The sequence below is a fragment of the Eretmochelys imbricata genome, chromosome 1 (genome assembly GCF_965152235.1).
Source record: "Eretmochelys imbricata isolate rEreImb1 chromosome 1, rEreImb1.hap1, whole genome shotgun sequence".
Taxonomy (NCBI): domain Eukaryota; kingdom Metazoa; phylum Chordata; order Testudines; family Cheloniidae; genus Eretmochelys; species Eretmochelys imbricata.
In genome coordinates this window covers 135,924,746-135,948,833 of record NC_135572.1, presented here as the reverse complement: position 1 = coordinate 135,948,833, position 24,088 = coordinate 135,924,746, and the positions used below count along the sequence as shown (strand labels likewise).

At 43.2% G+C, this 24,088-nt stretch overlaps 1 protein-coding gene across 1 annotated transcript in view; it reads right to left on the bottom strand.

The window, feature by feature from the left end:
• FRMPD4 (FERM and PDZ domain containing 4) overlaps positions 1 to 24,088 on the bottom strand; it is a 403,801-nt gene that overhangs the window by 81,779 nt on the left and 297,934 nt on the right. The window contains exon 3 of the mRNA XM_077815620.1: positions 5,654 to 5,814. Within this exon, the coding sequence (XP_077671746.1) occupies positions 5,654 to 5,814 (161 nt within the window). The remainder of the gene's footprint in view (positions 1 to 5,653; positions 5,815 to 24,088) is intronic.

The window sequence follows — 24,088 nt, the reverse complement described above, 5'->3', positions numbered from 1 at the left end:
TTTATACTGCTCTTTATACTATACACTGAAATGTAAGTACAATATTTATATTCCAATCGATTTATAATTATAGGGTAAAAATGAGAAAGTAAACAATTTTTCAGTAACAGTGTGCTGTGGCACTTTTGTATTTGTATGCCTGATTTTGTAAGTAGTTTTTAAGTGAGGTGAAACTTGGAGGTACTCAAGACAAATCAGACTCTGAAAGGGGTATAGTAGTATGGAAAGGTTAAGAACCACTGGTCTAAGGTAAAGATGGTAAACTGGGGTACACTGTTCCTTTGGGAATGGAGGATCTGGGATTTCTGTGGGTATCCAGTGATCAGTGCCTGGAAAACACAAGGGGGCACTTTGAAGGGACTTGGAGCCATCTATTGTTAACTTGCAGGGCAAAGACAGAGGAGAGTGCTGGAGTGGCTGACAGACTGGTTGTGTTTGTGAGCTAACACAGGCAAGAGTCCCTTGTGCTGGAGGCAAGTGGCAACAAACTTGCAATCCTGAATGCCCCAAGATGCATCACACGCAGGTTGGGGTACACTGTCAGAGCTGTGGAATTGGGGTTCAGGCAGGTTGGAGTGCACTGTCAGAGCTGTGGAGTTGGGGTTCAGGCAGGTTGGGGTGCACTGTCAGAGCTGTGGCATAGAGCCCTGTGCTGGATTAGTGTAGAGACCGGCAGCAGGACCAGGATCCCATGGGTCCCACAGGACCTGCTGCTATAATTGCGGGCACGTGTAGGAGTGGGTATTGCAGGATTAAAAATAGTTCCATGCAGGGCTCTAATGTGCAGTTCATGGGGGTTCGGGTGCATTGGCAGACCTGAGGCTGCAGGGTGGTTGCAATGAGAGGACTGAAGTGCAGAAGCAGAGCCCGGGGTGCAAGGAAGTTAGGGTGCACTGGCAGAGCTGAGGGGGTGCCATGCCTCCCTTGCCTGAGTCCCCAAACTCTCTTGCTTCCCATACCATCAATCTCCATTTCTGCCCCCCATAACATCACTGGTTGTCTAAACTTCTCTCCTCCAGTTCCCACAGTCCTCCGTCCCCTGATACGCCTCCCCTCCCAGGAAGCATTCACATGTCTAATTCCCACCCCTGCCCTAATTTTTTCACTAGGAGGGTGGTGAAGCACTGGAATGGGTTACCTAGGGAGGTGGTGGAGTCTCCTTCCTTAGAGGTTTTTAAATTCAGGCTTCACAAAGCCCTGGCTGGGATGATTTAGTCGGGGATTGGTCCTGCTTTGAGCAGAGGGCTGGACTACTAGATGACCTCCTGAGGTCCCTTCCACCCTGATATTCTATGATTCTATGAATACTTTGATTACATTGCCCCCAAAATAAAATTGCTAGTCATGTCTCACAAATAGTAGCAACCCTCCCTGTCCAGAACTTCTTTTGTCTCAGGTGAGGACTTGTGATTAAATTATCCTTAGTTATGTTAATTGAAGGATGAGTTCACAGCAATAAAGAGGTCTGTGATTCATCCCTTTGTTAATACTTCTCAGTTTAACAGTATGAGGCAGCAGAAGGAAATTATTTTTTGGGGAGGAGGAAGGATTTTAAAGCACTTAAAAGAGTCTAGCTTTAAACCATATAAAATGTTGGAAAATAAACCATCTAGTCATTCTTCTGTATTGGTGCATGTACAGTGTAAATACTGTTCTCAGTTTGAGTCTACCAAAGATTTAGTGGGTGCCATGCACTCCCTTGGGCAAAACTTGACAGACTGAGACATTTTGACCTGCATCAGATCAATAGTTTGATCTCCAGTTCTGGGCAAAACCAACCAACCAAACAAAATCTAGAAACTTCAAAAAATATCTATTTTGGGGAACATCTGTCTCAAATGACTTCAGATTTGGGTCATTAACCCCATCTAGTACTGGTACATCTCCTAAGGCACAACAGATTTCAAAAAAATTGACTAAGCACGTCGATTTCAGAGGACTTAGAAAGATCAACTTTTACACAGATGTCATGATGCAACCTTAAGTATCGTGGCGCTCCTGCATCACTATAACAACAACTTTCCTCTTTGGAAGCACATGAAAACCTTTTTGCTTCCCATAACAAGCTCACAGAAAAGGAACACAGTGTCACAGCCTCAAACGAAAGATTATACTTGTGCTAATGTCTTGTCTTTAAAAACTTTGTAACGATTGTATAAAACAAAAGATGAAATCTTAAAAGAAAAAAATTCTTACTGCCTGACACAATTCATTCAAACAACAAGCTGAAGCTGTGCTTCTATCTGTTTGGTTTGGAGATTTTATTTTACTTTTGAATCCACTATAAATTGAGTTTCACTATGTACAAATGCACACCAGTTCCAATGTATTTGTCTCCACTCCTACTTTGGTGATTGAATACAAATATGCTTCCCCAACTGGGCTTTCAATATGAGAGTTACACTAAATAAAACTATTTTGGGGAAAAAAGAACTGTCTGAGATTAATCAGGACTTCAGGGGGGCCAGATCCTAACTGCATAATTTGCTTTATTTGCAAGCAGTACAAACACCATTTGCAAACACACCTGGGAAAATCACATTTAGGTGTTCTACAGGCAGTTTTGCTTGTCCTCTGCTCTCTACACTGGTTTCCAAAAGAATATTGAAAGTTCAAGGTCTTCATCCTTGTCTTCAAGACAATCAATGGTCTGGGCCCAGCATGTCTACAAGTTTGCCTAAAGCTTCAGGATGAAAACCATGATCAACAACTCCATTTCTCAGGCCCAGTGGAACTTTCTATCACAAAGGCAAAACTCTTCTGTAGAGGAGACAGAGTTTTCTCAGGGGCCAGTCTGAGATTGTGGAACAAACTCCCCCAGGAACTAATGGTTGTCACAAACCTCGCTACCTTCCCCCACAAGTGCAAGGTGCATTTCTCTGATCTTGCCTTCTCTAATATAAACACAGTGCAGTGTCCATAAAGAAAACAAAAAAACAAAGCCCCGGCAACAACAAAATCCCCACCAAAATAAAACCGTACACTGCATACTCAGTTCTCACCCTATGAGTAGATGAGAGAAGAAAGAATCATACATAACATAGTTTAGTCACATAACTGAATGCATTCCTGGAAGAAGTTCAGAAACTATGTGAGGAGGGTGGTATAAGAAACTATACAGAATAGAAAACAATAGAATAAAATTCTTTCTTTATTTAAAGTGGGTCAACCAGTATAGTCAAACAATAGTAATGGCTAAGAGTAATAACTATGATATTGGCTTTTTGCTGCTAACAAATTTATGGGTTTGAAACGAGTGCAGTGAGAAACAATATTCCAAAGTACAAGCCCTTACAGAATCATAGAATCGTAGGGTTAGAAGGGATTGCAAGGGTCATCTAGTCTACCACCCTGCCAAGATGCAGGGTTTGTTGGGTCTAACCCATTAAAGACAGATGGCTAACCAACCTCCTTTTGAAAACTTCCAGTGAAGGAGCTTCCACAACCTCCCTAGGCAGTCTGTTCCATTGTCCTACTGTTCTTACAGTTAAGAAGTTTTTCTTGAAACTTAGTCTAAATCTGCTATGCTGTAGTTTGAACCCATTGCCTCGTCCTGCTCTCTGTTGCAAGAGAGAACAACTTTTCTTCATCTTTTTTATGGCAGCCTTTCTAGTATTTGAAGACTGCTATCATATCCCTCCCTTAATCTCCTCTTTTCCAAGCTAAACATACCCAGTTCCTTCAGCCTTTGCTCATATGGCTTGCATTCCATCCCTTTGATCATTTTTGTCACTTGCCTCTGGATTCTTTCCAGTTTCTCTACATCAGTGGTTTTCAAACTTTTTTCTGGGGACCCTGTTGAAGAAAACTGTTGATGCCTGTGACTCAACAAGAGCTGGGGATGAGAGGTTTGGGGTGTGGGAGGGGCTCAGGGATCGGGCAGGGGGTTGAGGGTGAGGGAGGGGGTCAGGGTTCTGGGCTGTGGGTGCAGGCTATGCGGTGGGGCCCGGGATGAGAGGTTTGGGGTGCAGGAAGGGGTTCAGGGTTTGGGGGGTCTCAGGGCTGGGGCAGGGGATTGGGGTGCAGAGTTGGGGCTTGGACTTACCTCCAGCGGCTGCTGGTCAGCAGCGCAGCCGGGGTGAGGAGGCAGGCTTCCTGCCTGTCCTGGCACCACGGACAGTGCTACACCCCAGAAGCAGCCTGCAGCAGGTCTGGCTCCTAGGCGGAGGCCCGCAAGTGTAGGCCTCCACCTCCCCCAGTTCCCATTGGCCCGTTCCCGGCCAATGGGAGTGCGGAGCCTGTGCTCGGGGCGGGGGCAGCGTGCGGAGGCCTGTGGCTCCCTGCCTAGAAGCTAGACCCACTGCTGGCTGCTTCTGGGGCGCTGCGTGGTGTCAAAACAGGTAGGCACTAGCCTGCCTTAGCTTGGCAGCACCACCAATGGGACTTTCAATGTCCCGGTGGGCACTGCTGACCAGAGAGACCCAGTGCCTGACATGCTGCAACCCAGTATTGGGTCGCAACCCGAAGTTTGAAAAACACTGCTCTACATCCTTTGGTGACCAAAACTGGACATAGTACTCCAGCTGAGGCCTAACCAGTGCCGAGTAGAGCAGTACTATTACCTCCCATGACTTTCATGCTAATACTATACTTCTGTTAATACAACTCAAAATTGCATTTGCTTTTTTTGCAACTGCATCACATTGCTGACTCATGTTGATGGCGTGATCCACCACAACGCCCAGATTCTTCTCAGCAGCGTTGCTGCCAAGCCAGTTATCTCTCATTCTGTATTTGTGCATTTGGTTTTTCTTCCCTAAGTGTAACACCTTACATTTGTCTTTGTTGAATTTCATTTTGTTGTCTATAGCCAATTTTATAGAATTTCATTTTGTCATCTATAGCCAGTTCTCCAATTTATCAAGATTCCTTTGAATTTTAGCTGTATTCTCCAAAGTATTGGCAACCGCCCCTCACTTTGTGTCATCTGCAAACTTGATCATTATGCTCTCTATACCTACATCTAGATAATTAATAAAGATATTAAACAACACCAGATCCAGAACAGATCCCTGTGGAACTCCACTTGAGACCTCATTATAGAGGCATGTCAGCATATCAGAATTTAGGGTATGTCACACTGCAGTTAGACACCCCTAGGTGGCCTGTGCCAGCTGACTCAGGCTTGCGGGGCTCGGGCTACTGGGGCTCAGATTAGCTGGGCTGTTTAACTGCGCTGCAGCCCAAGCTCTGGGACATTCCCACCTCATAGGAACCAAGGGCCCGAGCTCCAGCCTGAGCCCGAATGTCCATACAGCAATTATACAGCCCTGCAGCCTGAGCCCAGGGCAGCTGGCATGGGTGAGCTGCAGGATTTTAATTGCAGTGTAGACATACTCTCAGAATGCTGTCTAGTATTCATGATTCACTTGGTTGCTGGAATGCATTAATAGTACTCGTATGTGCCATGGTATTTTGTCCCAGTGGGCCTCAATCAGTGTAAATACAAGTTCAAAATTATTTAATTTAATTTAATTTAAAAAAGCAATTCTAAAGAAATCAAACCTCTAAGTAGACAACTTTAAAAGCTAATGCAGTCCTGCTGGAAATCTGAGCACATCCATATCACTGCCAGCAATACAGCCAGCACAGACAGGGAGTTAGTAAGTCTCAAAGCCCTGCTTTTGGGGCCAGGCAAGGGGAAAAATCATACCTGGTGTTACTGAGCGTACAACAACTGGCTTTTCACTGCCAGCCACAAAACCAAATCCCAGCACAGGATCCCTCCTCATTTCCACTTTCCGAGGGGCTGGAGGGGTGATTTGGCAGCTCTCTATTCGAGGGTCTTCAAATGTGGCCGACTGTGTCATGTGACTGTGGGAAAAAATGAATGAAAAAAAGGAAAGGACCATCAAAATGTGTTTTTGTGGTACCTACACAAGCCAAGCACTTTATATTTACAGGATAGGAGGAATATTTGAGATAGTCTCTCTGAAAGAACCAAAGTCTCATCTTATTTAATGTTTTATAATCTTTTTTATTAGTTTTCTTACACAGAGGATGATAATATCTCAGATTACAGAGCTGATTCGCTAACCAATATTTATACCTGCACACAACTCCTGCATGTGACAGTATACATTTTACCAACTCTAAATATATGAGAAAAATCTTTTGTATTTTGAATTGTTCATCCTCCATTTGCCAGGGAGAGGAGGAAAATAAAGCAACTTTGTATTTATTTAAAACATTACAGTTACATTCCAGAAAATAAAGTACACAATTCTCTGCTATAACATTTCTGAGAGGAGAGGGTATACCCAGTCAACCTGCAGCCTTAAGTATAAAACATTCAGCACAGTTTGCATATATTTGAGCAGTCTCAAGCAGCCTGGAAACAAATGTAACACTCAATTGTATATTTAGAACACTGGATCATTTGTTTTTGGATCAACAGAGCAAGAAGATTAATACAAAGGGGAAAGAAAGAGTAGAAAGGAAAACAACAACTGGTGATAGCTCTCTCTTATTACAGTAGTAGGGAAATAAACCCTCAAAAAGACAAGTCTCAGTTTATTCTGGGAGAATGTCACACTCAAACTATGTGCATAAGAAATGGTTAAAATCAATCAAAGTCATATCCCCCAAAATAGAAGTCTTTGTCTGGCAGGAGAAGATTGTACTGTTAAGCACCTTTTTTGAGCAGAAAAGGTAAAGGAACAGGAAAGTCATCAAGTGTGACATATTGTCAGTTTGAAAGTCAGTCTCCTTAGGAATATATGGACTGTAATAATAGCAGACTCAAACACCACCTCCCTCTATATCACAAAAAATGTTCATAAGAAATGAGAATTGGGTGGGGTTTCATTCAGGTTCAGAGGTCTACCTCATCTTCCCTCTCTTCCCATCTTCAAGAATTGAGGTTTTCACATTCCAGCAAGAACACCTTAAGAAATGTATGTATAATGGTTAATCATATAATATGTAGAGAATCTGTGTGCACTAATCATCCTTCCATGTTTAAGGCCTCTTCAGGTTGGTGGTTTTCCCACCCTACACCTAACATACTTGCACATTTCTACTGGTACTGGTACAAATGTTCTCTGTTCCTGGAGTTAGCTTTTATTGTTAACTTAAAAAGCAACAACAAAACAAGCCTCAGTATTTTTCTAGAATTTCTCCCTGCAGTTCCTCTCTGTCTATACTCATGGGTTCCCTTGATCAAGCCCTTTTATACTCATGGTTGGAGCTAATAGGTTTTATAGTCTGAGTCAGAGTGAGTCAACTGAAACAGCTTTGTACCTCAGCGCAGGGTCCTAATAGTTGCATTAGGGTGAGTCAGCAAAAAAGTACCTGCTGTTCTGTCCCAGCTCATTCTATTACTACAAATGTATTTTCTCCTAGTTTGTATAGTATGGCTCACATATGACAAAAATGAATACCGTAGACATTTTGAATCTTATCTCTTTATTTCTAAATTGGCCTGTGTTATTTAATATTTTTTCAGTGACCTAGAAGAAAATATAAAATCTTCACTGATAAAGTTGGCAGCTGACACAAAAACTGGGAGAGTGGTAAATAATGAAAAAGATAGGTCACTGATTTAGAGCAACCAGGATCACTTGGTATGCTGGGTGCAAGCAAACAATATGTGTTTTAATATGGCTACACCTAAACTGTACATACTGCATGGGGGCTCTATCCTGCAAAGCAGTGACTCTGAAAAAGATTTGGGGCTGATGGTTGATAAACAGTTGAACACGAGCTGCTAGTGCAATGCTGTGGCCAAAAGGGCTAATGCAAATCTTGGATGAATAAAAGGAGGAATCTTGAGTAGGAATAGAGTGGTTATTTTACTTCCAAAGTTGACACTAGTACAACCAGTTCTGGAATATTGTGTCCAGTTCTGGTGCCCACTATTCAAGAAGAATGTTGATAAATTGGAGACGGTTCAGAAAACAGCCACGAGAATGATTAAAGAATTAGAAAACATTACTTATAGTGATGGACTAAAGGAGCTGAATATATTTAGAAGGTTAAGGGGTGACTTAATTACAGTCTGCTAAATTCCCTCTAAGCTGCATGACTGCGCAGCTGCCTATTAAGCACCGCACAGGCGCTCAGGGCTGCGGTGGGGAGAGATGCCTCTCTCCAAGTCCCGGGCCTGCCGCAGTGCCCTTCACCTGGCCTCGACCAAGCCCAGTGCCAAACCTGCCACGGCCAGAGGACAGGCACCCCTCCCCTGGCCCCGACGCATCCTGGCCTGGACCTGCCACAGCGGGGAGAGCTGCCTCTCCCCTCCCCCACCAGGTGCTGCTGCTGCTGTGGGGAGAGAGAGATCGGGGGGGGGTGGGAGTCCTCTCTCCCTGCCGTAGCCCCGGGGAGCCCCACTGCACCCTAAATCCCTCATCCCCAGCCCCACCCCAGAGCCCGCACCCCCACACAGAGCCCTCTCCCCTGTACCCCAACCCTCTCCCCCAGCCCTGCCCCTCATCCCTGGTCCCACCCCAGAGCCCGCACCCCCAGCCAGAGCCCTCACCCTCCTGCACCCCAACCCTCTGCCCCAGCTCTGAGCCCATCATCTACAGGCCCACCCCAGAGCCCACCCCCCAAAGCCAGAGCCCTCACACCCCCGCACCCCAACTCTCTGCCCCAACCCTGAGCCCCTCATCCCTGGCCTGACCCTGGGGCCCTCACCCCCCCACGCCCCAACCCTCTGCCCCAGCCCTGAGCCCCCTCCCACACTCTGAACCCCTCGGCCAAACCCCACCACATGAATTTTGTAATGTGCACCGATATGGAGGTGATGTGTCACACGTCACCTCCATATTGGTGCACATAACAAAATTAATTCCGCACATGGGTGGGAAAAATTAGAGGGAACACTGCTGACATGAGGAACAAATATTTGATAATGTGTTCTTCAATTTAGCAGAGAAAGGTATAATATGATCCAGTGTCTGGAAGCTGAAACTAGACTAATTCAAACTGGAAATAAGGGATATATTTTTAACAGTGAGCATAATTAACATTAGGATCATGGTGAATTCTCCATTACTGGCAATTTTAAAATCACAATTAGATGTTTTACTAAAAGATATGTCTAGGAATTATTCTGGAGAAGTTCTATGGCGTGTGTTATACACGGGTTCGGACGAGATGATCACAATGGCCCCTTCTGGCCTGGGAATCTATGACAGTGAATGAATTCAGCCTGTAAATTTCCTCTTTTCCTATACATCAAGCAATGTTAGTAACAACCCTCCCACACTCTGTCTCCTACTTCCGCCCTCAAGAATCTTGTAGCGTTTTTCTATTAATATTGGGTCAATTTTATATGTTTAATCAAAATAGATGTCAGATTTTCTATAGTGTTTGAAATACAGTACTTATGTCAGTATCTTCAGGTCTTCCAGAAACAATCCCAGCTATGGATTTGGGTTTCCAAAGCTCTTACCTTTGATCAAGATCCTGTTTTAGAGGAGACTGACATTTCAGAAACTTGCCTATTTAACATTTTGAACTGCACTCGGGTAGTGATCATGAGGTTTCAAACATTTTCCATTTGTTTTTCTTTATCTCTCAGTTGAAATCCCTACGATGTTCTCCTCTAAAGTATGTTAAAGTCCTATGTCTAATCATTTTCTCCTGGTGATTGTAGCCTTCATTTCTGTAACAGGTTTTTCATCATTTGAGGCTGCCATCACTAAAGTGAAGTATTTATAAAATGGTGAATGAGTGAGTGATTTGGAAGCCAGTGCCTGAGCCTTGGAAAAATACTAGCCTTTCAGGATTGCTGTTCTTTTCTGCCTTTGTATATTTAGGTCCCCAGGTACTCTAGCATTTAGTCTGGATTGAATGAGGAGAAAATGGTGTCAACTGTAACATCCCAGAAAACAAATTCTTACAACAGGAACAGGGGCTGCCCAAAGAAGCAGTTGTGCTCTTTGATGCCTGGTTCCATCCTTTGCATCATCTTATCTTAAGAATCCTCAGTGGCAGCACAGTATCTATTATCCAAAGCCTAAAACAGAATATCAGCAGGGAGCAGTCAATCATGATTTTGAATAGAGCGGCCTGTTTTAGTGATTTTTTTAAGGCTATCCACCTACAAAATATCATCTAATAAGTCACCACAAGTTACACTTCCACAAATGGCTGTACAGAACACTCCTGTCTATGAGAACCTTATCCAGAAGGATTACAGGTGAACAGCAAGTTGAATGTATATGACCCTGTCACAGGGTGGCACTGGCCCTTTAAGGAGGAAGAGGTTAGTGCACCTGTGATTCCTCAGCTACTTCCTAACTGCTTAAGAGAAGGCATCTGGAATGCAGAGGGGGGACGTCTCAGAGGGGAGTCAGGAAAGGGCACCTGAGAGCTGCCAGAGATCAGGAGACCGTGGGAGGTCCCTGTAGGAGGTTCCTGGGAAAGGCTGAAGGCAAGGGAGCAGCAACGGGGCTTATTCACTGACATCTCCATGCTGTAAAGCTGGAGCCAGAGGAATGGAGAGGGCTGAGGGACAGGGGAGTGAGAAGGCCCCCCTGGTGAGAATGAATTCCCACCAGAGAGGCTGTGGGGATTCCTGCTGGGGAGAGTGGATTGCACTGCACAGAGCAGAAGGGCTTGGGTGACTGTCCGGGTAAATGGGTAGAAGAAGACTGAAGAAGAGCTCTGGTATGGTTGAAGATGCTGGTTTGATAGATGTGCTATACTGATGGACTAGAGGATATGGGATTTTAAGGACTACATACACTGGATTTGAGAAACGGACAATGATTGCGACTTCTATGTTATGGATTATTTGAACTATGTTTTAGTAATTAACTGTCCCCAAAGCATGTTTCAATGAACCAAGAAAGCGTCCAGTGGAGTTACTGGCGACTCTGAAGAAGGGAAACTGAGGCAGGTATGCCTGTTGTGCTATGGCCTACTGCGGGAGGGTGCTCCAGGTGGGGTTTCCGTAGGACAGACCCCATTAGAGATAAGATGACTACTTAAAGCTTTGTGATGGCTGGCAGGCGTTGACACAGATACTTTTCCTCTTTCGACCTGCCCAATATTGAGGTGCCAGATCTAGCACCATAGTTAGGGCCCTACCAAATTCACGGCCATGAAAAATGCACCACAGACTGTGAAATCGGGTCTCCCCCCATGAAATCTGGTCTTTTGTGTGCTTTTACCCTATTCTATACCGATTTCATGGGGAGGAGACCAGCGTTTCTCAAATTGGGGCGTCTGACCCAAAAGGGAGTTGCGGGGGGGGGGGGGTCACAAGGTTACGTTAGGGGGAATCGTGGTATTTCTGCGCTGACTTCAGAGCCGGGTGGCCGGAGAATGGTAGTTGTTGGCTGGGCACCCAGCTCTGAAGGCAGCGCCCCACCGGCAGCAGTGCAGAAGTGAGGGTAGCAGTACTGCAACCCCCCTCCCCCACTCCTTTCTGGGTCAGGACCCCTACAATTACAACTCTGTGAAATTTCAGGTTTAAAGAGCTGAAATCCTGAAAGTTATGATTTTTCAAATCCTAGGACTGTGAATTTGGTAGGGCCCTAACCATAGTTAAGACTGAGCCGAGTTACGCACTTAAGGGAGAGATTCAGTCTCTTTCTTATGTATGGGAAATACAAAATTACAGCACTTACTCTTGGAATATAGAATTAATTTTCGGAGAATTTGCATGTAAATCTAGTAATTTGGGGGTTAACATTAATTTCAAAATGGGTCCTTTAATAAATTTAGTACCCAGTTTCAGACCTTTTTTGTCCCAAAAGATCTAAACAACGGAATAACACTTCCCATTTCCTTTAAACTCACTGAAATGTTGTGCTGAGACTACATTAGACTTTTTTTTATTTATTTATGTTAATATTCTTCATATGGAAAGTTCCTCCTTCAGCAGGGGCTGAATCATAAAGTTCTTCTGCAAAGAATTCCGTGAAGAACTACCTTCTTTTCAAAATGGTTAGAATCTTCCATTGTTTTCCTTGGGACTGAATTCCCAAACTGCACACAGGTGCCCTTCTCAAAATAGCAACTTATCTCCTCCTGTTTTCTATGGGAGTGAGAGTGTTCCTCTCTGCCTCCTCCTGGACTCCAGCCTCATCAGACACAATGGGAGATTTCAGCCATTTTGAAAAAGGGCAATTCTTTGGAGTTTCTCTGAAGAAGATTTTATGCATAAGTCTCTGCTGACAGATAAACTTGGAGTGAGGAAAAATAACAGCAAAAATGACAATTAGTTCTAGTAGTTAACGCTTTCATCTGATCTACTCATCAGAAGGGAGAATGGTGATGTGATGGGGTGTGTGCCCTACACGGGCTCTGAGAAGGTAAATTGGCCTACTTAAGCAGCAAGTAGGAGAGAGATGTAGGCTACAAGGAGGCCACTAATTAGAGGCAGGAGTGGCTTGTATAAAGTACAGGAGCTGTGAGTAGCAAAGTGGGAAGAAGTCTGCAGTCACTCCCTGAGAGAGGGGAGAGTGGGATGGCAAACCCAAAGAGAGAGGGGAGCCAGTTACGTAGGAAGAAGCCCAGGAAAACAGCTGCAAGGATAATACATGCCTTGGCTACAAGCTATAGGTTCCCTGGGCTGGAACCCAGTGCAGAGGGCAGGTTTGGATTCTACCAGCCACTGGGTAGTGACACCGGGTGTTGGAGACGTCTGATGGGCAGCTGGTCCAGAAGGATTGTGATTTCCCTGGAAGGGGAGGGCCTTAGTGACCTGCTGGAGGACCAAGCCATGGGCCCTCTGCTCCGTGAGCACGAGAGGGCTGCCACTCCAAGAGCATGAGAGGTTGCAGACTAAGAAGATGGGTAGAGAGTCTGCTGAGGAGGGTGCAGCATCTGGCAGAGCTAATCCCCAGGATGGCCAGGAGGAGGTGCCACAAATGGTGAGGGAACCCCATCACAGGGAAGAATAAGGGAAGGAGTGTCCGTGTACACACGTGTGTGCATGGACAAAGAAGAATGTGGGGGTTTAAAAGGAAGGTGAAAACTGGTGTGTGCACATATGCACAGGGGAATGTAGTCAGGTGTGATAGGAAGGGGGAAATCAGAAGAGGAAGGGGGAACCTGGGGTGGGAGTACTCCAGCTTTGCAAAGAAACTGCAATCCCAGTTTAACTGGCCGGTATGCTCTAGTTGATTTGCGCTGCTTCAAAGGGGCAAAATACAGCCAGCGCATACTGGACTGTCTGGCTATAAATCTTTAAATTTTTTGAAATGATATCTGCAACTCACTAGACATCTTGCATAATAACATTCTTTTTGAGGTCCATGAGTGAAATTTTTAATTTTAAACCACAAAAATACCCAAAGAAATTCCCAGACAAAAACTAATTAAAATGGAGCTCAGACTGAGAATATGCATCAGTAATTTTAGGGTAAAATACGTTACAGGGATATTGTAATTATCATGCATGCTATTATGGAAATGCACAGTTAAGACACTGCAACAACTTTATCTATATCCTGCAACTATACCCAAAGAGAAAACAATTCTAATGTGTCTTGACAAATTTAATATAATCTGTGACTACAGCTACTAACATTTAGTAATTATAATCATATGGTTATTGCATTGTGTCATGTGATGGGGCAGCTGCCCCGCACTGGCAGAAAAGGGGTTAAAAGCTGCCCTAGGGAAGCTGCACCAGAAGCAACCGATTAGAAAGGGGCTGAGAGGAGTAGCCAATCATGGCCTGGCAGGCCCATATAAGAAAGGCTGCAGGCAGAGCAGAGTTCAGTAGCTAACTGGAACTCAAGGGGAGAAGACCAGGCTCCTAGCAGAGGGAGGAAGCCCCAGCACCTAGGACAATTTAGTGCTGCAAGCGGGGACTGGGAGCCAGAGAGAGTTCCTGGCTGGCTGCTAGGGCCTGCAGGCTGAGACCCAGAGGTAAGGGCAGAAGAAGGTGCTGGAGCTGCATGGAAAGCGGCCCTGGGACAATGGACTGCAGGTGCCACTGAGGGAAGTGGCTAGGAAGAGATTGTATATCCCCCAGAAGGGGAGAACATGGAGTGTGGCACAGCCAGAGGGCAGTGTCATGAATCATAGAATATCAGGGTTGGAAGGGACCTTAGGAGGTCATCTAGTCAAACCCCCTACTCAAAGCAGGACCAATCCTCAATTTTTGCCCCAGATCCCAAATGGCCCCCTCAAGGAGTGAACTCACAACCCTGGGTTTAGCAGGCCAATGCTCAAACCACTGAGCTATCTCTCCCCTCGTCCTGGGAGTGATGTGGGCCCAGGAGCAGAGGTGCCGGTGGGTGAGACATCACCAGAAGAGGATGCAGATCTAATTCCCAAAACAGCCAGTAGGAGGCGCTGCAGTGGTGAGTTGCACTCCATCACATGTCACTACAGCCCAGCGCTAAAGTTGTTTATATACCTCATCTGAGCCTTTTCATACTTCAACATGTCTGGAATTCTTTTAAGTTTAATCTGAACACTGACTTTCATGGGCTTGGTTTGGGATAATTACAACATAGAATCATAGAATATCAGGGTTGGAAGGGACCCCTGAAGGTCATCTAGTCCAACCCCCTGCTCGAAGCAGGACCAATTCCCAGTTAAATCATCCCAGCCAGGGCTTTGTCAAGCCTGACCTTAAAAACCTCTAAGGAAGGAGATTCTACCACCTCCCTAGGTAACGCATTCCAGTGTTTCACCACCCTCTTAGTGAAAAAGATTTTCCTAATATCCAATCTAAACCTCCCCCACTGCAACTTGAGTAATGTAATGAGTCTCTGTAATGTAGTTTATGCTAAATTACTGATCTGTATTCTCAATTTCAACTCCTTATTAATATAGTTTTTGCCTTGAAATCTGGCAGATGCCGTCCTTCTCAATAACTGAAAGGAGAAAGAGAGTCTACAGAAATGTCAGATCTCTTGGATTATTGAGTGACTGGCAATTGGATTGGAGGTAGGATTTTCCAGCAGAAAGACTTCCTGCCCTGGTTACAAGGGTATCCACATTGCTCAACAGTGACTGTAGAAACCTCATTTTTGTGAATTTACCATGTACGAAAGCTGCCAGATTGACAGCCAAAAAGAGCAAAGTTTATTCACAGTTAAGGTATGTCTATGCTGCATTCAGAGGTGTGATTGCAGCAGATGTAGACATAACTGAGCTAGTTTTGATTTGCACAGGTTGCAATCACACCTCCCGATTGCAATGTAGATGTAGTCCTAGATACGCTCCACAATGCCCTTGCAATGTGCTTTGGTAGACACCTGTATAGGGCAAAGGACAGAAGCAAGACTGCCAACCCCAAACATTCAAAAATAATGAGTCAGGCCTTCCAAAATGTGGAGATTGGCTTAATTCTGAAATTTTTTCGAAATAATACGTTTAGGGTTCATTTTATTTGCTTTCTGTATTTTGAGCCAGGAGGGTGTGCTCAGATCATATTTTCGAGCTTTCCTTTGCTGAGTGCCAGAATTTTTTTTAGATGAAAGCTGTGATTTGTACATAATCCCTCATCTCCAGGAGCTGCGGCGTCAAGTAAAACCTCCAGATACTTGATATCCTGAGATTTGGGATAAAAGTGCGAGAGATGGCAAAACTGATTCACGTTGCCTATATGCCCATTCAGTCCTTGGCTTCTCTGCTGAGACTGCCACAGCAATGATGACAATTAAAGCCAATTATGGTGGCTGAGGGCTGGAATAAGACCATCAAACTCATTTCACAAAAACTACCTAAAAAACTATATAGTAGTAACTTGTGGTCACTATCAACCTGGTCTACTTTGAACTAGTAACCTTGAGGTGAGGCACTCTATATCCCTTTCCCCAGTCCCTTGCACCCTCACGTGTGCTTTTTTCCTAAATTAATTTATACTCTGAGATTCCATGCACATTGTTTAGAAATAGGGCAGTTAAATGCGCTCAACAATATGCATCAAGCTTGCTTATTTTTCTCCTGGCGTCAACAGGAACACTAGAAAAGATATTAAAATATTTAGACAGGCTGTTAAGTAAAGTGACTACTATTGAAAGAGAATCTGGTGGCTGCATACTCTTCTACTGTCCAGTAAAGATGAAGTTAATTCACAATTGGAATTGCAGAATTTCTTTTTAGAAACCAATGCATTTTAATCAGTTCATGAAGGAGTTAATGTCTAGACTTCAATAAAACCCAGATCCTGTATTTCCACTGTTGCAATGAATGGTGATGCCTGACAAAAGTTGACTAATTGTGTGAGAGTCTGGGTTAATACCACAGATACAAGAGATAATTGGAAGAATTGTTCTAGAAAGACAAGATTCTGATCATTTTTCTGTCAGTGTCAATTCTATTTTTTCATAAGCTTCTTCAGTGGTTAAATTATCTAAAGCAAGGTCATTTTATAACACCCTAGAACATGTCAATATAAGCCATCTGGATGAGCATATGGTGAAAATGTAATTAGAAAGAAAAAAGGTTTTGTTGGTTTCAGAAGTCGTCGGCAGCTTTTTCATGAAATTGGATACAGTGAAATCTGACATGCACAAACGTTTTCCAGACTCCTCCTCCTCCACTTCCCATGTGATGTGTTCCCCAGAACAAGATAAAGTGAAACAAAATCCTAACAAACAGAACCGGCATGATTCTGAAAGGGGAAAATGCAGTGTTTACCCTCTTTTTCAGGCAGATATTGGGAGAGATACTCTGCTACTGAAAATATTTTATAATGACAGGTACCACTCTGTTGATGATAGTATATTAAATATATTATAATAGCTTCCTTCTAAATGCTGCGTTAGGAAGGTAAGCAGTTTTGCAATCTGTTAGACTCAAATCATGAAAGGATTTGGAAATAAGCTCTACTTCAAATTCAAACTACATCCACAAATTACCAGCTGTTTGCTTGAATTTTGTTTTGTTGTCTAAGAACTTGGCCTTCAGAGGTATTTTTTTTCTCTCACGATACTCACAAACATTTTCAGGCCTCTGTGTATTTAAAGTTTGAGCCTGGCTCACTGCCTTAGGACACCTGGGGCACAAGCCACATAATGGAAATGACCTAGTACTTCTCAGTGGCAATGAGGGATGAAGGAGAAAATGGACAAACAGGGTAGGTGGGAAGAGAGCTCCTTTCCTCCCTGGAGAGTGTGTGTAACAGGAGAGGTGGTAACAGAACAGGAAGTCACGCTGCCTCAACTTGCTTAAGGTGGGGGGTGGGGTGGGGGGGGAGAACTTATCCCTTTGTGGAAAAATGCTATGGAATTTTTGAACCCTCCCTTTAAATTTCATAGAGAGCCATCTCAATTAAATCCTGACTTTTCCACAAGGGATGAAAACAAAACATCTAATTTTTCAAACTCTAAAATATTAGTATCAGGAAAATGCTGTTCAGTTGCACCCCTGATTCTGCCAGCTAGATGGTATTGCTGCAAAACACCAATCCACTCCTCTCTGCTCAAGTAACCGCATTCACCTCTTGAAATATATAGCCAGAATGGAGAACCAAGTACTGTGTAGTAAGCAGCTGGCAATGCTGATTTTCATAGGGACCACTGGGTAGTGTCACTCCTTCTCAGATACATCCGAGCGGCTCTGTCCATTGAAGGCTCAAATTGGATCTGGAGGCAAATGGAGTATAGGGTTGCCTCTTTTTGACACAAGCAGATATCCAAAATTCATAGCCCTGGGGATGTTCCAGTTGGAAATAGAACTGGTTGGAGTCTGGTATTTTCTTTGATTCAATCTTGTTTATTTACAAAGAATGTACAAAAAGTCCTCCTCCTCCAAATGCAGGAGGAACCAAGAACAAAAGAAGCAGTTTCTTAGTGTACAGTCCCAAGCCTCTTTAGCCAAGAGACCCAGAAATGCGCTCTCTCACTTTTCCCAGGGTCACACTCTGCTCACTGGGTACTGCTTGGCTTTCTTGCTTTTTGCTTCTGCTCGGTCTATTCTCAGTTTGTACATGTTCTCTCACACATACTGTCCCCCCCGCCCCCCAACACACCTGGTCACAATACCATCCCCACCACATGGTGCTCATTTCTGGGCAGACTCTAAGGGCAAGTCTACACTACAGAATTACTTCGGTATAACTATGTCAAAACTATGTATGAAAAAATCCACACCCCTGAGCGACACAGCTATACTGACCTAAGTGTCCGTGTGGACAGCGCTATGTTGGTGAGAAGGCTTCTCCCACTGACATTGATACTACAAGGTGGATTAACTACGCTGACGAGAGATCTCTGTCCCATCGGCTTAGAGCCACTTCATTAAAGTGTTACAGTGGCACAACTGCATTGGTGCAGCATTTTAAGTGTAGACCTGCCCCAACAGGCCTTTTCTTTGGTGTGGCTCCTTAACAATTATCTGAAATTATCTGAAAGGTGTTGGGCTGCTGCATATTGTTTCTTGGCCTGGTTCTCCTCTCACATACATCAGTTTCACACCAGATTGATATCAGGAGTTACTCTTCATTTGACATGCTGTAAATGAGAGAAAAATCCGAGGCTTTTTATGTGGCCTTTACAATTAGTCTTATGGATGGAAAGAGCTGACAAATCAGTCTCCTGGTCTAGATAGGCCCACAGAATAACAATTTCATGAAGGCTTGTACAGTAGTTTGTTTAGAAGCAGAGTTATTACAGGCTCTAAAAATAGGAACTGTTGGCACTTACCAGATTATGATATAAACTACACTGGAGCTTTTCCATGAAAGGTGTTTGTTGTTTACCTGAGCAAAGCACTTTTGATTAAAAAACTAATTGGGGCAATGAGCTGAAACTTAGTTTCTTGCCACCTTCTTCACATGCATCAGTGAACCCTGTTGCTGAGCCTAGTGGAATGCAACTCCTAAGACAAAGGGGAGAAAAAGGCTAGAGGATCACTGAACTGAAAATATACAGTAAATTAATTGGGGTTGAAAGAGTCCACACCAAAATGGAATGAGCAATTCTTATTTGTCCTGCTTCTGAAAGGTTTCATTCTAAGTGGAATGACAGTAATCCATCTGCTTGTGCCTATCCCAGCTCTGCATATCAAGTGGAAATGGGCCTTCTGTGAAGCCCCTGAACACTTCTCACTCCGCAGGAATAAGGAATTGATATGTCCAATCCATCGTGAAGAATTCACTTAACCAGCAGAGCAAGACAAGAAGAGAGAAACCTCAAATGAGGTCAAAAAGAAAAGGAGTACTTGTGGCACCTTAGAGACTAACCAATTTATTTGAGCATGAGCTTTCGTGAGCTACAGCTCACTGCATCCGATGAAGCGAGCTGTAGCTCACGAAAGCTCATGCTCAAATAAATTGGTTAGTCTCTAAGGTGCCACAAGTACTCCTTTTCTTTTTGCGGATACAGACTAACACGGCTGTTACTCTGAAACCTGTCAAATGAGGTCCTGGCTTCTGATGTATGGATTAGAATATGTAAGCTCCTCACTAGAGACTGGTCAGGCGAGATCAAACTTGCTTTTAGAGGCAAGTTGCTATCTCTGCAAACACGGAACGAGGGTGCCCTAACAGCCTGTGACAATAAGAAAATGTAGAGCATACCGTATTAGAGAATTCCCATCAGACTACGTTGCCACATCTGGTATAGCTGCAGCACAAGACTGAAATACTGTCTTATCATGTATGTGAGAGACTTATCTATGTAGCTTCTATTACCGTAAATAGGATTTGGAAAGGAAAAACCACCCACAATGAAAGTAGAATGTGGAAATTACTAATAATTAGGGCTGTCAATTAATTGCAGTTAACTCTCATGATTAACTCAAAACATTAATCACAGTTTTAATTGCTCTGCTAAACAATAGAATACCAATTGAAATGTATTAAATATTTTTGGATATCTTTCTACATTCTCAAATATATTAATTTCAATTACAACATAGAATAAAAAGTGTACAGTGCTCACCTTACTATTTCTGGTTACAAATATTTACACTATAAAAATAATCAAAAGAAATAATATTTTTCAATACACCTCATTCAAGTACAGTAGTTTAATTTCTTTATCATGAAAATACAAAATGTAGATTTGTGTTACGTAATTGCACTCAAAAACAAAACAATGCACAACTTTAGAGCCCACAAGTCCACTCAGTCCTACTTCTTCTTCAGCCAATTGCTAAGAGAAACAAGTTTGTTTACATTTATGGGAGATAATGCAGCCCACTTCTTATTTACAATGTCACCTGAAAGTGAGAACAGGCGTTCGCATGGCACTTTTGTAGCAGGCATTGCAAGGTATTTATATGGCAGATATGCTAAATATTTATATGCCCCTTCATGCTTCAGTCACCACTCTAGAAGACATGCTTCTATGCTGATGATGCTCGTTACAAAAATAATGCATTAATTAAATTTGTGACTGAACTCCTTGGGGGAGAATTGTATGTCTCCTGTTCTGTGGTTTTACCCACATTCGGCCATATATTTCATGGTACAGCCGTCTCAGATGATGACCCAGCACATGTTCTTTTTAAAAACATTTTCACTGAAGATTTGACAAAACGCAAAGAAGGTACCAGTGTGAGACTTCTAAAGATAGCTACAGCAATCGACCTAAGGTTCAAGAATCTGAAGTGCCATCCAAAATCTGAGAGGGACGAGGTGTGGAGCATGCTTTCAGGAGTCTTAAAAGAGCAATACTCCAACGTAGAAACTACAGAACCCAAACCACCAAAAAAGAAAATCAACCTTCTGCTGGTGGCATTTGACTCAGATGATGAAAAAGAACATGCGTCGGTCTGCACTGCTTTGAATAGTTATTGAGCAGAACCCATGTGCATGTATCTTATTAACTCTGTTTTCCTAAACCTCCACAAAGAAATCCCAGGCAGTGTGGACCTGCCCTGAACCAGGCTGGCCAACACCATCTGATTTGGGTGCCATGTGATAAATGAAGGGTGAGGGGGGGAGAGGGGTAGCTCCCTTTTATGGACATCCAGCCAGCCAGTAGCTATAAAATCCCTCTTAGTAGCTGTTTTCTAATTGCTCTACCTGTAAAGGGTTAAGTTTAATACAAGCCCAGAGTGGCTAGTATTAATTTTTAGAATCCTTGCAGGCCCCCACCTTCTGCACTCAAGTGCCAGAGTGGGGAATTAGCCTTGACAACCCATCGTCAGCATGGACTCCTGTCCTCTGGAATGGCCGTTGAAGCATGAAAGGGGAATACAAATGTTCAGCATGTCTGGTTCGTAAATATCTTGCGACGCTGGCTACAACAATGCCATGCAAACACCTGTTCTCACTTTCTGGTGATATTGTAAACAAGTGGGCAGCATTATCTCCTGCAAATGTAAACAAACTTGTTTGAGCGATTGGCTGAACAAGAAGTAGGACTGAATGGACTTGTAGGCTCTAAAGTTTTACATGGTTTTATTTTTGAATGCATTTTTTTTGTACATAATTCTACATTTGTAAATTCAACTTTCATGATAAGTAGATTGCACGACAGTACTTGTATTAGGTAAATTGAAATACTATTTCTTTTGTTTCTTTTTTACAGTGCAATATTTGTAATCAAAATAACTATAAAAGAAAGTACTGTGCACTTTGTATTCTAACTGAAATATATTTGAAAATGTGGAAAATATCCAAAATATTTAAATAAATGGTATTCTATTAGTGTTTAACAGTGCAATTAATCATGATTGATTTTTTAATCACGTGATTAATTGCAATTCATTTTTTAATCGCTTGACAGCCCTACTAATAATTGTACATTCATAGTTTTCTTTTGTTTTAAGCTCAAAAGACACTTATTCCACAATTTCAGGCTCCCTAATAATTATTTAAAATGACACCCATAAAGAAACACCCAGCAAGCACATCACAGAATGCAAATGAATTTTCCAGCTAATAACTTAAATAAGCAAAAAAGGCACACCCCTCTATTCTAATCCCATTCCACCCATAGCCTATAGGTGGAGTTTGCAGTGTGCCCTAAATTTCAACAATTTTAGTCTATTTCAGACCCCAGTGAAGAGCAAGCTCCAGAGCCAAGAGCCCTCATAGAAAATGCACCCCTGGCAGCCCCCTCTTTCTTGTATTTCAGCTAACTGAAACTGGCAGAATCACATGGGGTGGTCTCTCAGGTGTGTGTAGTACAGACATTATTAGCAACTCCAAGGGCTGCCTTGAAACTGGCATTTAAAGAAATAAATTCCCTTTGTTTCACACTTTAATAATTAAATTTAGTCTCCACGTTGAGAAAGGGAACTGATGAGCAGGTATAGAGGTGGGCTATTGAATGACTAAACTGCTTATTTCTATCCTTTTTCACCTTTATATAGTTTGTTGGTGGGACATGCAGACTAGAAACCTGGAGTCTAAGCTAGGTGTTTTTTTGGGGGAGGGCAGGGCATGGGGAGGAGGATATATATATAGAGAGAGAGACATACTTTCGGGGGCAGGGACCATCTTTTTGTTCGGCGTTTGTAGGCCGCCTGTCACACTGTGGTCAGGTCCATGACTTGGGTTTCTAGGCACTATGCTGATAGAGATAAATAACGAGGAAAATACTGAATTTCATCCACCGCTTTCTTACAAGGCCATTCTGTTTCTCTGCTTAAGTGACATGCGAGTAGCAACATAAATGTTTATATTTACTCTGTGTGTTGAGAAGAAGCAGCCTAATATTAGAACTGCTATAATCTATCCATAACTCGTGGGTTTTAAAGGTTTTGATATTATACAGCATAAAGTGCTGTATAGTTTTGTTGAGTGCAGCTCACTGGGCTCAGCCTCTTTATTGCAGCTTTGACTTCACGCAGGCATAAGAGCAAAACAGACCTGTAAGAAAGCATTCAGTTATGCATATCACACACACACATATAGGGAAAGAATCTAGTTCAGTGCAGTGAGCCGTCTCTTATTCCACAAACACTGTACGTATTCTTCTCTCTGGAGACTCATGTGCAGAGAAGCTTACAAAGATACCATGCTTTCACAAGGCCGTTCTGTTAATGCATTGAAGTAAAGCAAGTGGGGGAAAGAGCTCTTTATAGTTTGGCCACTTTATAGTAGCAGTTGAACATTAAATAAAAGGGATCCAGAGGCAACAGAACGTGCATGGAATATGTTTATCTGCTACAGAAATTACCGAGATTTTGTAGTAATCCATAAAATGCAGAGCTGAGAGTCTCAGCATTCTTCTTCTTCTCATTACTTCCTATTTTGGAAAGGGTGGTAAGGAAAGATGAAGGGAAATCCCCCTTGCTCATACAAAGTGTACAAATAGGCAGGATTACTGTTCCTGACTGCTAACCTGGTACTGCCTCAACTACACCCTGGCAAATGATCATAGAGAACAAAATTTAAATAACCTGGAATGACATATTGTACTGTAAGGAGGTAAGTTTGCCCAATAGAGCTGTCATGTGAAAATTAAACTTGGGATACAGGGGGAAATGTGTTTGTTAATTAAATTCTCCTGCTAGATCATTGTCTGTCCTTTAACACAATGCAACTAAATGATTTTTCTGTGTCAACTTCCTCCATAAAGCAGTTAGCAACTTCCTTTGAAAAGGACATAACTGTCGTTCCCCTCAGGATATTGTACGTAAATTGAAATTAGGCCTGGTGGTGATAAGCTAGGGTTACCATAGTTGTCCATTCAAAAAAAAGGACACTCCATGGGGGGGGGAGGGAATTTCTTTGCACCCCGCCAGCCCCACCCCCATTCAAACCCCTTCCCCAAAGTTCCTGCCCCAACTCCGCCCCCTCCCTGCCCCATTGGACCAAATCCCCGCCCTGGCCCTGCCTCCTCCCCAAGCATGCTGCGTTCCCCCTCCCTCCAGGCCGCGCGCAACAGCTGTTTCACAGCGCAAGCACTGGGAGCTAGGGGGAAAAAGTGGGCACTCGCTCGAGTGATCAACATTCACTTTCTTTCTCGAACGATCAACATTCACTCTCTTTCTTGAACGATCAACTCTTCTTTGGGGAAAAATAATAACGGCAAAATCCCAGACTTTTTAGATATTTAAAAATTCCTTCTGAATGGCGATTTAAGAACCAAAAAGCCGGACATGTCTGGGAAAATACGGATATATGGTAATCCTAGATAAGGATCATAGTGGACCAGCGGAGCATTTTATTTACCCATCTATATTTATAACGAACACCCATCCACTTCACTGGGAACATTAACAACACATTACATTTCACAATATACAAGTATAAAATCAGCAAGGT